This window comes from Eubalaena glacialis, chromosome 6, assembly GCF_028564815.1.
Source record: "Eubalaena glacialis isolate mEubGla1 chromosome 6, mEubGla1.1.hap2.+ XY, whole genome shotgun sequence".
In the NCBI taxonomy this organism is placed as follows: Eukaryota; Metazoa; Chordata; class Mammalia; order Artiodactyla; family Balaenidae; genus Eubalaena; species Eubalaena glacialis.
This window is the reverse complement of record NC_083721.1, coordinates 127,844,991-127,857,761: the sequence shown is the minus strand read 5'-3', so window position 1 is coordinate 127,857,761 and position 12,771 is coordinate 127,844,991. Positions and strand designations below refer to the sequence as shown.

The following is a 12,771-nucleotide window of genomic DNA, read 5'->3' as shown; positions in this document are numbered from 1 at the left end:
AGGAAGGTGAACATGACTGATTCTGAAGCTACGTGAACAGTTGATGGGCTCACCTCTCAGTGGAAAGAAAGCTGAGGGGGAATTCATTCCCAATGCAAACTCTGACTCAGAATAAGACAGGCGACGTTAAATCACACTTGCTAAATACTATTATTTTTCAGGACAACTGTGTTTCCCAGCAAACTTGACACAAATCATTGGGAGTTGCTGCTGAAATCATTCAGTGTCTACAGAACCCAGTGTAATTGGACATTCTCCCCCAGCCTTGTGTCAGTCCCAACCTGTCCCCATCTTTCTGAAGCACCCCAATTATGACATCCTCCAAGAAATGTTGCTTGAACCCTCCCGGCCATATGTATTGTATGGCGTGCAGGTCAAAGGCTTGGGAGCAAGCAAGACCTGAGTTTGAATCAGAATTTCACTAACTTCTGCCCGTAGGGCATTAGGCCAGTTACCTAGCTTTGAAACATCATCTGTAAAAGGAGTTGTACGTTTAGCAAGTAAGAATCTGGATTCACACAAAAAAAGTAGTTTTTCCACATCCGTCTTAGTTTCATTTCAAGCCCCTCTTCTATCTGAGTGGAGGAGATTTAACCTTGACAAATTTGGAATTCTCCCATTTCCTTAGGGTGCCAGCTGATTTCAGGGGGCTGTATTGTATAAGGCACTAGGGTGTCAAGGGGCCTCCAGTCATCTTTCCATGCAGGTATCCACTGAAATAGTGCCCATCTCTTTAGTCTTCAGTCATTAATGGTCCTTTAGGGCCATCAGTGCCCTCTGTATTCCCTTGCCTTACTTAGGGGCAAAGAAATACCTCTGCTGCTTCTCATGCTCTCTGTGAAACCATCCATGGTCCATCTGTCCAGATGTGCCAGGCTGGCATTCCCTCCCAATATCACACACCCTTTCCAGGGCTCAGCCCAGGTGGTGGGCCTCAGGTGCCCTCACTCTGCATCTCTTTCATCTTATCCCCCCACCCCTTCCCTGCCACCCACCAGTCTGGGATATCATTTCCTAGACTGGGGGAAGGCAGATTTTCTTCCTCTATTTTTCCCCAGATGTTGAAGATACCCACATCTTCCCCACCCTCCTAAAGGTTTAGGATTCTGCAAATGAAAATGAGGAAGAGATTCAGCTTCAAGCCCCATCTGCTCTTCTCCTGTCACAACCCTCCCTGCGGCAATCACAAGGCAGGAGTGCGTTTAAGTGGAGGGTAAGATGGGAGAAATCAGAAGAAGAAAGGCATATTCTTATTCACTTGATGAATATTTCTTCATAATGGCCCAGAAGGCCAGGTTTGATTTTGGAATTCTTTTATTAAAAACTGTGGCTTCAGAAAAAAATAAAGAAGAAGAGAGGCTATGATCTCAAAAGTACTATCCTGCCACTTAAGCATTAAATAAAATAGTATATGAAAGAATTTGCCATGTTTTAGGGACCTAATACTAAACCATGGATGTTATTTTTTTTCCCCTCTGATCTGTTGGACACATTGTCTAAATCACGTGTTTGGAAATTAATCATGCACTGCCTTAGAACATCTGCTGTACTGGAAATTTACTCATATTTTTATATTACTTTTCCAGTGTCTATTCTCCCAACTAAATGTGAGCTCCTAGGGAACACGGTTCCATCTTATAATCAACTGAATCAAACAGAAGACTAGGCAAACAGAAAACACTTTAAAAATGTGTGCAGATCTAACCTCAGGAATCCAAAATTGTGTTTGCAAATATTTAGAAAAGGTTCTTTGTATTAGAAATCAGGTTATTTTCTTTTCTTAAAATAATTCACGAGCATGTATATGTCTAAATGTTAGCAGAGGAGCCATGTGGTGTGTGCAGACACCCTAGATATTAAATAGAAAGCGATTTTTCAATGTATCCATTATTTTTTTAAAATCCTACATCACAACCACCTCTGAGTGCAAATATATTTCCAATTTTTGCTGGCCTCCTATTGCAAAATGCTAATAGAATTACTTTCCTGGAGCCGCATCACTAATAAATAGAGTGCATCACAGATCTGGGATTCTTGAGTCAAAAATAGGAAATATGGATGTTTTGCTGAACAAAAATACTGTGTAGGAAGATGTCTTGGCATCCAGGAGAGTCACAGAGTGTGATCGTTAAGGATGGAGCTGCTGAGTGAGCAGTTGAGGGGGCCTGGATGGCAAACCACAGCGGCTCTCTCCCAACCACATTCTAGACTGGGCTGCCCAGTACCACTAGGATGCCCAGCTGGTCCTGAGCACAGATGGATGTACTCACTCTCTAGAGCCCACATTTCACCAATTCCTGCTCATGTGCCCTTGGCTACTTTCTCCTGTAAGCCCAAGCTTCCTCTGTAACTATAGAATAAGTACCTACTGGAGGAATCAGGCTCCCTAACTTCAGACTATACTACAAAGCTACAGTAATCAAGACAGTATAGTCCTGGCACAAAAGCAGAAATATAGATCAATGGAACAGGATAGAAAGCCCAGAGATAAACCCAGGCACATATGGTCACCTTATCTTTGAAAAAGGAGGCAAGGATATACAATGGAGAAAAGACAGCCTCTTCAATAAGTGGTACTGGGAAAACTGGACAGCCACATGTAAAAGAATGAAATTAGAACACTCCCTAACACCATACACAAAAATAAACTCAAAATGGATTAAAGACCTAAATGGAAAGCCAGATACTATAAAACTCTTAGAGGAAAACATAGGCAGAAGAGTCTATGACATAAATCACAGCAAGACACTTTTTGACCCACCTCCTAGACAAATGGAAATTAAAACAAAAATAAACAAATGGGACCTAATGAAACTTAAAAGCTTTTTGCATGCAAAGGAAAGCATAAACAAGACATAAACAAGACAAAAAGACAATTTCTCAGAATGGGAGAAAATATTTGCAAACGAAGCAACTAACAAAGGATTAATCTCCAAAATATACAAGCAGCTCATGCAGCACAATATGAAAAAAAAAAAAAAACCCAATCTAAAAATGGGCGGAAGACCTAAATAGACATTTCTCCAAAGAATATATACAGATTGCCAACAAACACATGAAAGGATGCTCAACATCACTAATCATTAGAGAAATGCAAATAGAAACTATAAGGAGGTATCACCTCACACCAGTCAGAATGGCCATCATCAAAAACTCTACAAACAATCAATGCTGGAGAGGGTGTGGAGAAAAGGGAACCCTCTTGGATTGTTGGTGGGAATGTAAATTGATACAGCCACTATAGAGAACAGTATGGAGGTTCCTTCAAAAACTAAAAATAGAACTACCATACGACCCAGAAATCCCACTACTGGGCATATACCCTGAGAAAACCATAATTCAAAAAGAGTCATGTACCACAATGTTCACTGCAGCTCTACTTACAATAGCCAGGACATGGAAGCAACCTAAGTGTCCATAGACAGATGAATGGATGAAGAAGATGTGGCACATATATACAATGGAATATTATTCACAATAAAAAGAAACGAAAATACCTAGAAACAAATGACAATGAAAACACGACGACCCAAAACCTATGGGATGCAGCAAAAGCAGTTCTAACAGGGAAGTTTATAGCAATAAAATCCTACCTTAAGAAACAAGAAACGTCTCAAATAAACAACCTAACCTTACACCTAAAGCAATTAGAGAAAGAAGAACAAAAAAATCCCAAAGTGAGCAGAAGGAAAGAAATCATAAAGATCACATCAAAAATAAATGAAAAAGAAATGAAGAAAACGATAGCAAAGATCAATAAAACTAAAAGCTGGTTCTTTGAGAAGATAAACAAAATTGATAAACCATTAGCCAGACTCATCAAGAAAAAAAGGGAGAAGACTCAAATCAATAGAATTAGAAATGAAAAAGGAGAAGTTACAACTGACACTGCAGAAATACAAAGGATCATGAGAGATTACTACAAGCAACTCTATGCCAATAAAATGGACAACCTGGAAGAAATGGACAAATTCTTAGAAATGTACAACCTTCCGAGACTGAACCAGGAAGAAATAGAAAATATGAACAGAACAATCGCAAGCACTGAAATTGAAACTGTGATTAAAAATCTTCCAACAAACAAAAGCCCAGGACCAGACAGTTTCACAGGCGAATTCTACCAAACATTTAGAGAAGAGCTAACACCTATCCTTCTCAAACTCTTCCAAAATATAACAGAGGGAGGAACACTCCCAAACTCATTCTACAAGGCCACCATCACTCTGACACCAAAACCAGACAAAGATGTCACAAAGAAAGAAAACTACAGGCCAATATCACTGGCAAAAATCCTCAACAAAATCCTAGCAAACAGAATCCAACAGCACATTAAAAGGATCATACACCATGATCAAGTGGGGTTTATCCCAGGAATGAAAGGATTCTTCAATATACACAAATCAATCAACGTGATACACCATATTAACAAATTGAATGAGAAAAACCATACAATCATCTCAATAGATGCAGAGAAAGCTTTCGACAAAATTAAACACCCATTTATGGTAAAAACCCTGTAGAAAGTAGGCATAGAGGGAACTTACCTCAACATAAAAAAGGCCATATATGACAAACCCACATCCAACATCATCCTCAATGGTGAAAAAATGAAACCATTTCCACTAAGATCAGGAACAAGACAAGGTTGCCCATTCTCACCACTATTATTCAGCATAGTTTTGGAAGTTTTACCCACAACAATCAGAGAAGAAAAAGAAATAAAAGGAATCCAAATCAAAAAAGAAGAAGTAAAGCTGTCACTGTTTGCAGATGACATGATACTATACATAGAGAATCCTAAAGATGCTACCAGAAAACTACTAGAGCTAAACAATGAATTCAGTAAAGTAGCAGGATACAAAATTAATGCACAGAAATCTCTTGCATTCCTATACACTAATGATAAAAAATCTGAAAGTGAAATTAAGAAAACACTCCCATTTACCATTGCAACAAAAAGAATAAAATGCCTAGGAATAAACCTACCTAAGGAGTCAAAAGACCTGTATGCAGAAAATTTTAAGACACTAATGAAAGAAATTAAAGATGATACCAACAGATGGAGAGATATACCATGTTCTTGGATTGGAAGAATCAACATTGTGAAAATGACTATACTACCCAAAGCAATCTACAGATTCAATGCAATCCCTATCAAATACCACTGGCATTTTTCACAGAACTAGAACAAAAAATTTCACAATTTGTATGGAAACACAAAAGACCCCGAATAGCCAAAGCAATCTTGAGAAAGACAAACGGAGCTGGAGGAATCAGGATCCCTGACTTCAGACTATACTACAAAGCTACAGTAATGAAGACAGTATGGTACTGGCACAAAAACAGAAGTATAGGTCAATGAAACAGGATAGAAAGCCCAGAGATAAACCCACGCACTTATGGTCACCTTATCTTTGATAAAGGAGGCAAGAATATACAGTGGAGAAAAGACAGCCTCTTCAATAAGTGGTGCTGGGAAAACTAGACAGCTACATATAAAAGAATGAAATTAGAACACTCCCTAACACCATACACAAAAATAAACTCAAAATGGATTAAAGACCTAAATGTAAGGCCAGACACTATCAAACTCTTAGAGGAAAATAGATAGATAGATAATAAATAAAATAAATAGATAACTGACAAGGACCTACTGTATAGCACAGGGAACTATACTATATTCAATATTTTGTAATAACTTATAGGGGAAAAGAACCTGTGCCATATAACTGAAACTAACACAATGTTGTAAATCAACTATACTTCAATTTTTAAAAAAACTCCCCACACCACTTAGGTCACAATCTCTGGGGGTGGGACCCCTCACCAGGGTCAGTTTATCTTTTTAAATATCCCCAGGTGATTAAAATGTGTAGCCAAAGTCAAGAACCACCCCTTATAGGCTATTGAAGACATAAAGCACACATACATTAACTAACAATGCTGAGCTGTGAGGGTGCATTAAAATGAACTATTGTGTTCCAGGCTCAGAGCAGGGAGAGGGCAAGGTAGGCAGGGGCCTTAAGGGGCCTTGAAGAACCAGTGGGATCTGCCTGATCTGAGCAGTCTGGAGGTGGTATCTCAGTGTGAGAGGAACGGGTGTGAGCAAATATATGTGTGCAAACCTAGAGGGTGTATCAGTCTGGACCCAGTCAGGAGAGAGAAACCACACAGTAATTTCAACAAGGAAATATAAAAAATTATTAACTATAACAGCGTATTAGAATAATGAAGGATTAGCTGCTAAGTAGAGAGAACTCAGAAGACTATAGGAATGCAGATATCAGGACACCCACCCTCCCTAGGGCTGAGAAAGAGCACCCTGTGGAGAGCCCTCTGCCACGCAGGCAAAGGTCCAGACTTTGCTGACACAGCGTGGCTCACTGCAGGGCAGAGAAATCGCTGTGGTGTTACTCTGGCAGAACCTTCCAGGAACCTGCCCTCCAGACGCTGGGGAAAGGTGTTCACAGGGAGGTTTCTCATGGAGCACACGGATGGGGGCCACTGCTGAGACAGCGCAGGAGAACCAGGAGGCAAAACCCAGCAGTGTCCCCTACAAGCAAGTGGAGGCTCAGAGAGGCAATAGAAGCTCCTCAGGGAATTAGCAAAGCTGGATTTCCACCCAGATCCATCTTTCCTGTACATTCAGCTACCTCTCTGAACAAACAGAAGTGCAAGATCAAGACTAAGATCATTGACATAAGCTGCCCAGGGATGGAAGGGGTCTGTGCTCAGTGAAGTCAGTGGGGAGGGCCTCGTGGAGGAGGTGAGGCTTCCAATGGACCTTAGGGGGGCTTTTATTTTAAGGAAACGAGGGAGAAAAATGTCAAGAGGTGGCTTCCAGGCTGCCTTTGCAACACAAGCCGCGTTGAACAATTTCACACGCAGAAGAGCCGACCTGGGCTCAGACAGGACTCAGCACAACCAGTAGAGGGAAGAGTAAAAAACTCTTAGGTGACGAGAAGAAGGTCAGAGGTAGAACAGAATCAAGGAAGCCCTTATATGCCAGAGAACCTGGATCTGAGCAGATGTGAAATCAACTCACTGTGAGAGAGTCAGAACCCAGGGACCTGGGGCTTCTAGAACCCCTCAATCGCATGCCAGCCTCTCTGTGGAATGAATACAGGAGAGCAAATGCCAGTTCTGCAGTCATACACACCACTAGAGTACCAGCTCCAGCATTTAGCTGTGTGTCCTGGGGCAAGTCCCTCAACCTTTCTGTGTCCCGGGGTTCTTCATCTGTCAGTTGGAAACAATGATCCCTTCTTTGCAGGCTCGCTCAGGGCAAGTCCCCAGCAGACAGCCTGGCACATAGCGCGTCTTTCATCACTGGTAGATTCTCTCTCTCCTACTTTTACTCTGTAGGCCCTTCCTGTCTTTTAAGACATGCCGTGCGTCTGAAAGTAAATGTTTTAAATTCAGGAATTCCACATTCCTAAATAGGTGCACCTGGAGGAGTGCCAAGGTCTTGGCGGCCAATACCATCCTCTTGAGACTTGGGCTTCACAACTCTGCGCTCACCACCTGGAAGGAAAAGCTCGGGTTTAGGGGATGCAGCCACTGTGTTCTTGGCTCCCCAGCCAGATGGCACCTTGAAGCGACGTTTCCTACCCAGTGTCCGCAGGGCAAATAACAATGCTTCTTTCTCTTTTAGGAGGAGAAGTCACCAAGCCGCGCTTTGCTCAATTCTTCCACGGCAGCCTGGCCAGTCTCACCATCCGCCCTGGCAAAATGGACAGTCAGAAGGTGATTTCCTGCCTGCAGGCCTGCAAGGAAGGGCTGGATATCAATTCCCTGGAAAGCCTGGGCCAAGGATTAAAGGTAAGGAAGGAGCCAGCATCGCCCCCGGTGAGACGGTGTTTTGTGAGGCAGAGGCTGCTAAACACCAGTGCAATCCTGGAAGCGGAGTCATTTCCTGCCACGTCACACCGAGCTGGTACCATGGCAAAGGTGCTGCCACAGCAGGGAGATTCGGGACCGTGACCGCACAACAGACTCTGTGGCGTCTCCTGAAATTCCTAGATGAGGCCCTCGAGTGTGATCAGTTCAGTGCACAAAAGCAGGCACACGTTCAATGTCTACCTGGAGGGAGTTGTTATGTTTCATTGTTTCCTGGGTTGGTGGGTTGCTTTGTTGTTTATTTGCCCAAAGGAACTGAAGGAGCATGCAAGCATTACTTTCAGAAATACAGAAAAGTAGGATTAAAAGTTTGGACCATGGAAACTACTAATTACAAAGGAAGGTCACCCCGGGGTGGGTGGAATTAGAAAGCAGATGCAGAGGTCACTGGGTCTTATGTTGTTGAGTTGAGGCTCCAGGCAATGTCTGGCTGCCAGAGGGAATATGAACAGATTCACGATTTTGTCATCCACACAAAATAAAACTCTTCAAGTGATCCAAGGGAATCCAAGCTGCATTTTGAGAAAAGCTCCTCCTGAGGGGGGCAGGATGTGGTTGACTGTCCTCATCGAGCACCTCCCCGCCCACGATGGGCAGGGGTAGATCTGGCCTCACCTGGACCGAGGAGCGCCTGCCCGCATCAGGCCTTGGGGTCCTGAGCAAAGAAGAGGGTAAACATCATCACAGCCCCGCTCCATCATAGCTGACCCCAGTGACAGCAGGCAGCCCCTTGGCCTCCTCTCTGGGAGTGAGGGCGGCCCACCCTCTGTCTCCAGGGGCACAGGACAGCCCCATGAGGCCCCAGTGGCTGTAAAGGTTTCCCAAGGAGGGAGTGACCAGGACAGAGATTTCCCACCACCTGCCATCCGTCCCCACTCAGCACTGCCCATGGAGCTGCACGGCCTCCCCACCCCAGGCCTGCCTCTCCTGGACAGGGGTCACCCCTCCAACAGAGGGCCCTCTCATTTACGCTCTCAGTGGCCGACTGCTTGTGTGGCTCTGACTTGGGCTGGCCTTGGAGGGACCAGTGATCTGGGCAAATCATGCCTCGACTTTACGTTGCAGTCACTTCAGCAAACATTCCGCGGACACCCGTATCATTTGGTTCTGGGCTGGGGAGAGGGACACGAAAATGAATGTTCCAAGATTATTGTCTTTGGGGCACTCAGTGGCCCAAGCAGACACCTGTAATCCAGTGCTCCAATGATTACGAGCACTGACATTTACTGAGGGTCTCCTGGGTACCAGGCACTGTTCTAAAACCTTTATGGATTTAACTCACTTAAGCCCCAGAACAACCTATGATAAATGTACCATGAATCTTCCCATTTTGCACATGAGGAATGGAAGGCCTGGAAGAGAAAGGAAAGTTGCCAAGGATCCCAGAGTGAGTCAGGAGCAGAGCCAGAATGTGATCGCAGGCAGTTCTGCTCCAGAGCTTCAGAATCTGGAGTAACAGCGGTGAGGGAAGGCTCCTTGGAGGAGGTGAAGTCTGAGCATATTGTTTAGGATGGGTAAGAACCAACCAGGAAAAAGGCAGGCAGTGGGTGGCAGGGGAGAGGGCAGGGCGGTCACTCTAGGCAGAAAGCCAGTGTTACAAGTGCCCAAATTGCAGGAGGAAAGCTAGAAAGTGGGACCAGAGAGGTAGGCAGAGGCCAGGTCATGGGGCCTTGTTAATGTCTGGTGTTTACTTTTTTTTCTGTTGGCAACAAGCAACCATTGAAGGGCTCCATGCAAAGGAGCATGATCTGGACAGGCGTGGGGTTCAGAATGCTCACCCTGGAGCCCTGGTCAGAGGGGGAAGGTGGGAGGAGTACACAGGCAGGGTAAAGCATGAATGACTTTCCAGAACATTGTTTAACATGCATGAAACACATACACACAGGTGCTCTCGATAGCTAATCACCTGTCTGAATGAAACTCACAAGACCGCCTGTACTGCAAAGGCCAGCATTCCACCTGTCAATTTCATGGCAGCTGGCCCAGGCAAGCCCCTCATGGCACATTTCATACAGATATCCTCACAGGCAGAGCCTGGGGTTTGATCCTTGGTCTACTGTTTGTATTATTCTCTCAGTGTTTTGTCAAGCCAGTGAAATCTGTCCTCCAACAGATCCAGAATCTGTCCCCTCTCTGATTCTGGATTTGCTCCCTGCCTCTGCGTGGATCTTCTCTGCTCTGGACCATCCTATGGGGCCACAGTTGCAGGATTCCAAGCACCACAAAACAAATAAACCAAAGATGCTGGACTTAAAAGCCACACATTCTTAGAACTATAAATTAAGAACCATAGCAATTCCTACATAGCGGTCCTGGCCTGTGAAAGAGGAAGTGCTAAATGAAGTGGCACCCAGAGCTGTGGGGAGTGGAGGAGGCTCATCTGACTTTTTAGAATACCACCTGCTCAGAACCAGTCACTGCAAATGATCCTTTCCCATCCTTAGGGCGCGGCGGGCAAGAACTAGTTCACCGTATGAGAAGTTAATGATAACACACGCGATGTTACGGCGCATCCACTGGGGGCTATTTTAAGCTCATTATCCCTACTCCTCACAACAAATTAAATATTATGACCCCATTTCAGAAATAAGGAGGTTGGGGCTCAGGGACTTGGCCAAAATAAGTCTAGGCTCTTTCCGCCACACGACTCAGATTAGAAGGCATTCTTGAAAATTATTAAAACTGCTTCCTACCTGCCTTTCCTCCTTCGTCCCTCATTTCTTTTTTGAATAATGACTAGTATTTTCTCTACTGGCTCCTGGCCTCCTCCCTCCCCTCTGGCTAGTCCAAAAAAGTGAGGGCCTACCATGATTAAGGAAACATCCCGTCTACTCACAGGGTCCCACACGGATTCCTCTTCTCACCTGTTTTCCCCTGGATCATGCATATTTCCGGCTATTTCTCCAGCATGTCTGGAGTCATTACATGGTCCAGGTGGCTGCTGTTATGTATCCATACGAGACACTGTGGAATCGCCACATTCCTGAAGAATGCACACTTCTGATTTTCATAGCTTCATCCCTGCCAAATTGTCATCTCTAGTGTGGAAGAGTGGGAAAGAGCAAGAACTTTGGGACAAAACCCGCCTAGGTTCAAAGCACAGTACGGATATTCATGACCTGGGTGACCTTGGGCAAGGTACTTTAATCCTTTAAGCCCCAATTTCCTCGTGTGTCAAATGGACTTAGTATTATTTTGTAGTGATGTAAGAATTGAATAACATATATATATATTATATATCCTTACATATATTTATATATCAGATATAGCAAAGATACACATACAGATGAGATATATAGATATAGATATAGATACAGATACAGATCTCCCCTAGAAAACCTGATACCTAGGCTCTCAAACAAATCACAGTTCCCTTCTCCTGCTGGGCTGACCTTGCACTTGGCGTTGCTGATGCCCCAGCTTCTTTTGAAAAGTAAGCCTGGGTGACAGTTGCAACAGAAGAGCCTCTATTGCAGGGAATCTTCATCTGTCCCAGCCCAGAGGAGCTGGCAGGGAGGGCGAGGTGCCTGGAGGGCCACGGCAAGCCTGTCCTCGAAGAACAGGCCAGGGCTTTTGGCAGGGACTTCACCGATGTCCCAGCCTGACCCTCCAGGACAGCTGACCATTCTGCTAAGACCATCTGTCTAACCGCTTCTTGGTTCAAAGAAAGGAACCACTGTGGCTACAGCCCAGCTTTCCAGGGAGAGTGAGTGCTGTCACCTTTTGCTAGGTCCCCAGGAAGCCGTCTCCTGCCCCTGTGGAAATGCCAATACCACCATGTGTCCTGCAAAACCAGAGACTGACCCTCAGGCATGCCACGAAAGACAACGCAAACATACAAGCAAAACCTATTCTAGTGGAGGGCTTAATTGATCCTGCAAGAACCGTGTTGATGGCTAGCCAGTGCCCACCTCAAGCCCTGTGGCAGTCTTTGGGATGCTCTGGCAGCCAGACTTGGGTATTCACTAGAGATCCAAAACATTCCCTAACCCGTCCTCTCCCTAGGAGGCTTCAGTGGGAGTGCCCTCTGCTGATGCCACGGGTTGCTGCCCAGTCCATCCTTCTGGATGAATTGCTTGATTTTCCTGTTCAGACCTCGTGCACAGCTCGGAGATTGGCCTTTTTTGCAGGGGGTATCATCTTGTCTCATGCTTGTTGTGTACTGGACCCTCTGGATGCTGAAAAATGTCAGTGGACCTTGCCCTCGAGGTGCTCACAGTCTGCTGCGGGGGGCAAACAGACAGACAGACAGACAGCAAAAGCACCAAAAGACTGCTACAGCAGGGGTTGGCAGGGATGGGAGACCGCAAAATACATGGAAACTTAAGTGGTATATTTAGAAGAATGACTTTCAATCTGCTCAAATGAGAAATGGATAATCTGTAAAACATTCAGAACTATTGATGATTCACCAGTGTGTGGCATGTCCATGGCTGAACATGCTAAGCTAGTGAGTCAGCCCCAGCAAGAGGCCGACTGTAGCATCACCTGTGCATATGCCCAGGGGCTCCTGAATCCAGCATAGGGAACAGTGCTTGTGACCAGACGTCGCAGCTCAGAGAGACCCTGTTCAGGGCTTTGAGGAAGGAGGAAACTGGATCATAGGGAAAGAAGAACAGTGAGGGCAGCGGGGGACAATTCACTCATTCATCTAACAGGGGCTTCCGGGGCACTAGGACAAGGTTCTGAGATTCGGGGATAACAGTCGGAGCCCCTGTCCTCAGTGAGCTTGTAGTCACTGCACTGTAATAATTACACTACCATTTCATAGCACTATAGGAGCTCAGTGGGGACCTAAGTGAGGGAAGCTGGGGAGGCTTCAAGGAGGAGGTAACAATGAAACACTCACATGATAGTTGAAAGAGACAAAGA

The 12,771-nt window shown here is 44.9% G+C and overlaps 1 protein-coding gene across 1 annotated transcript in view; it reads left to right on the top strand.

The window, feature by feature from the left end:
- The window catches only part of CLSTN2 (calsyntenin 2), a 660,240-nt gene that overhangs the window by 630,326 nt on the left and 17,143 nt on the right, over positions 1 to 12,771 (top strand). Inside the window, exon 10 of the mRNA XM_061194598.1 lies at positions 7,655 to 7,821. Coding sequence (XP_061050581.1) covers positions 7,655 to 7,821 — 167 coding nt within the window. The remainder of the gene's footprint in view (positions 1 to 7,654; positions 7,822 to 12,771) is intronic.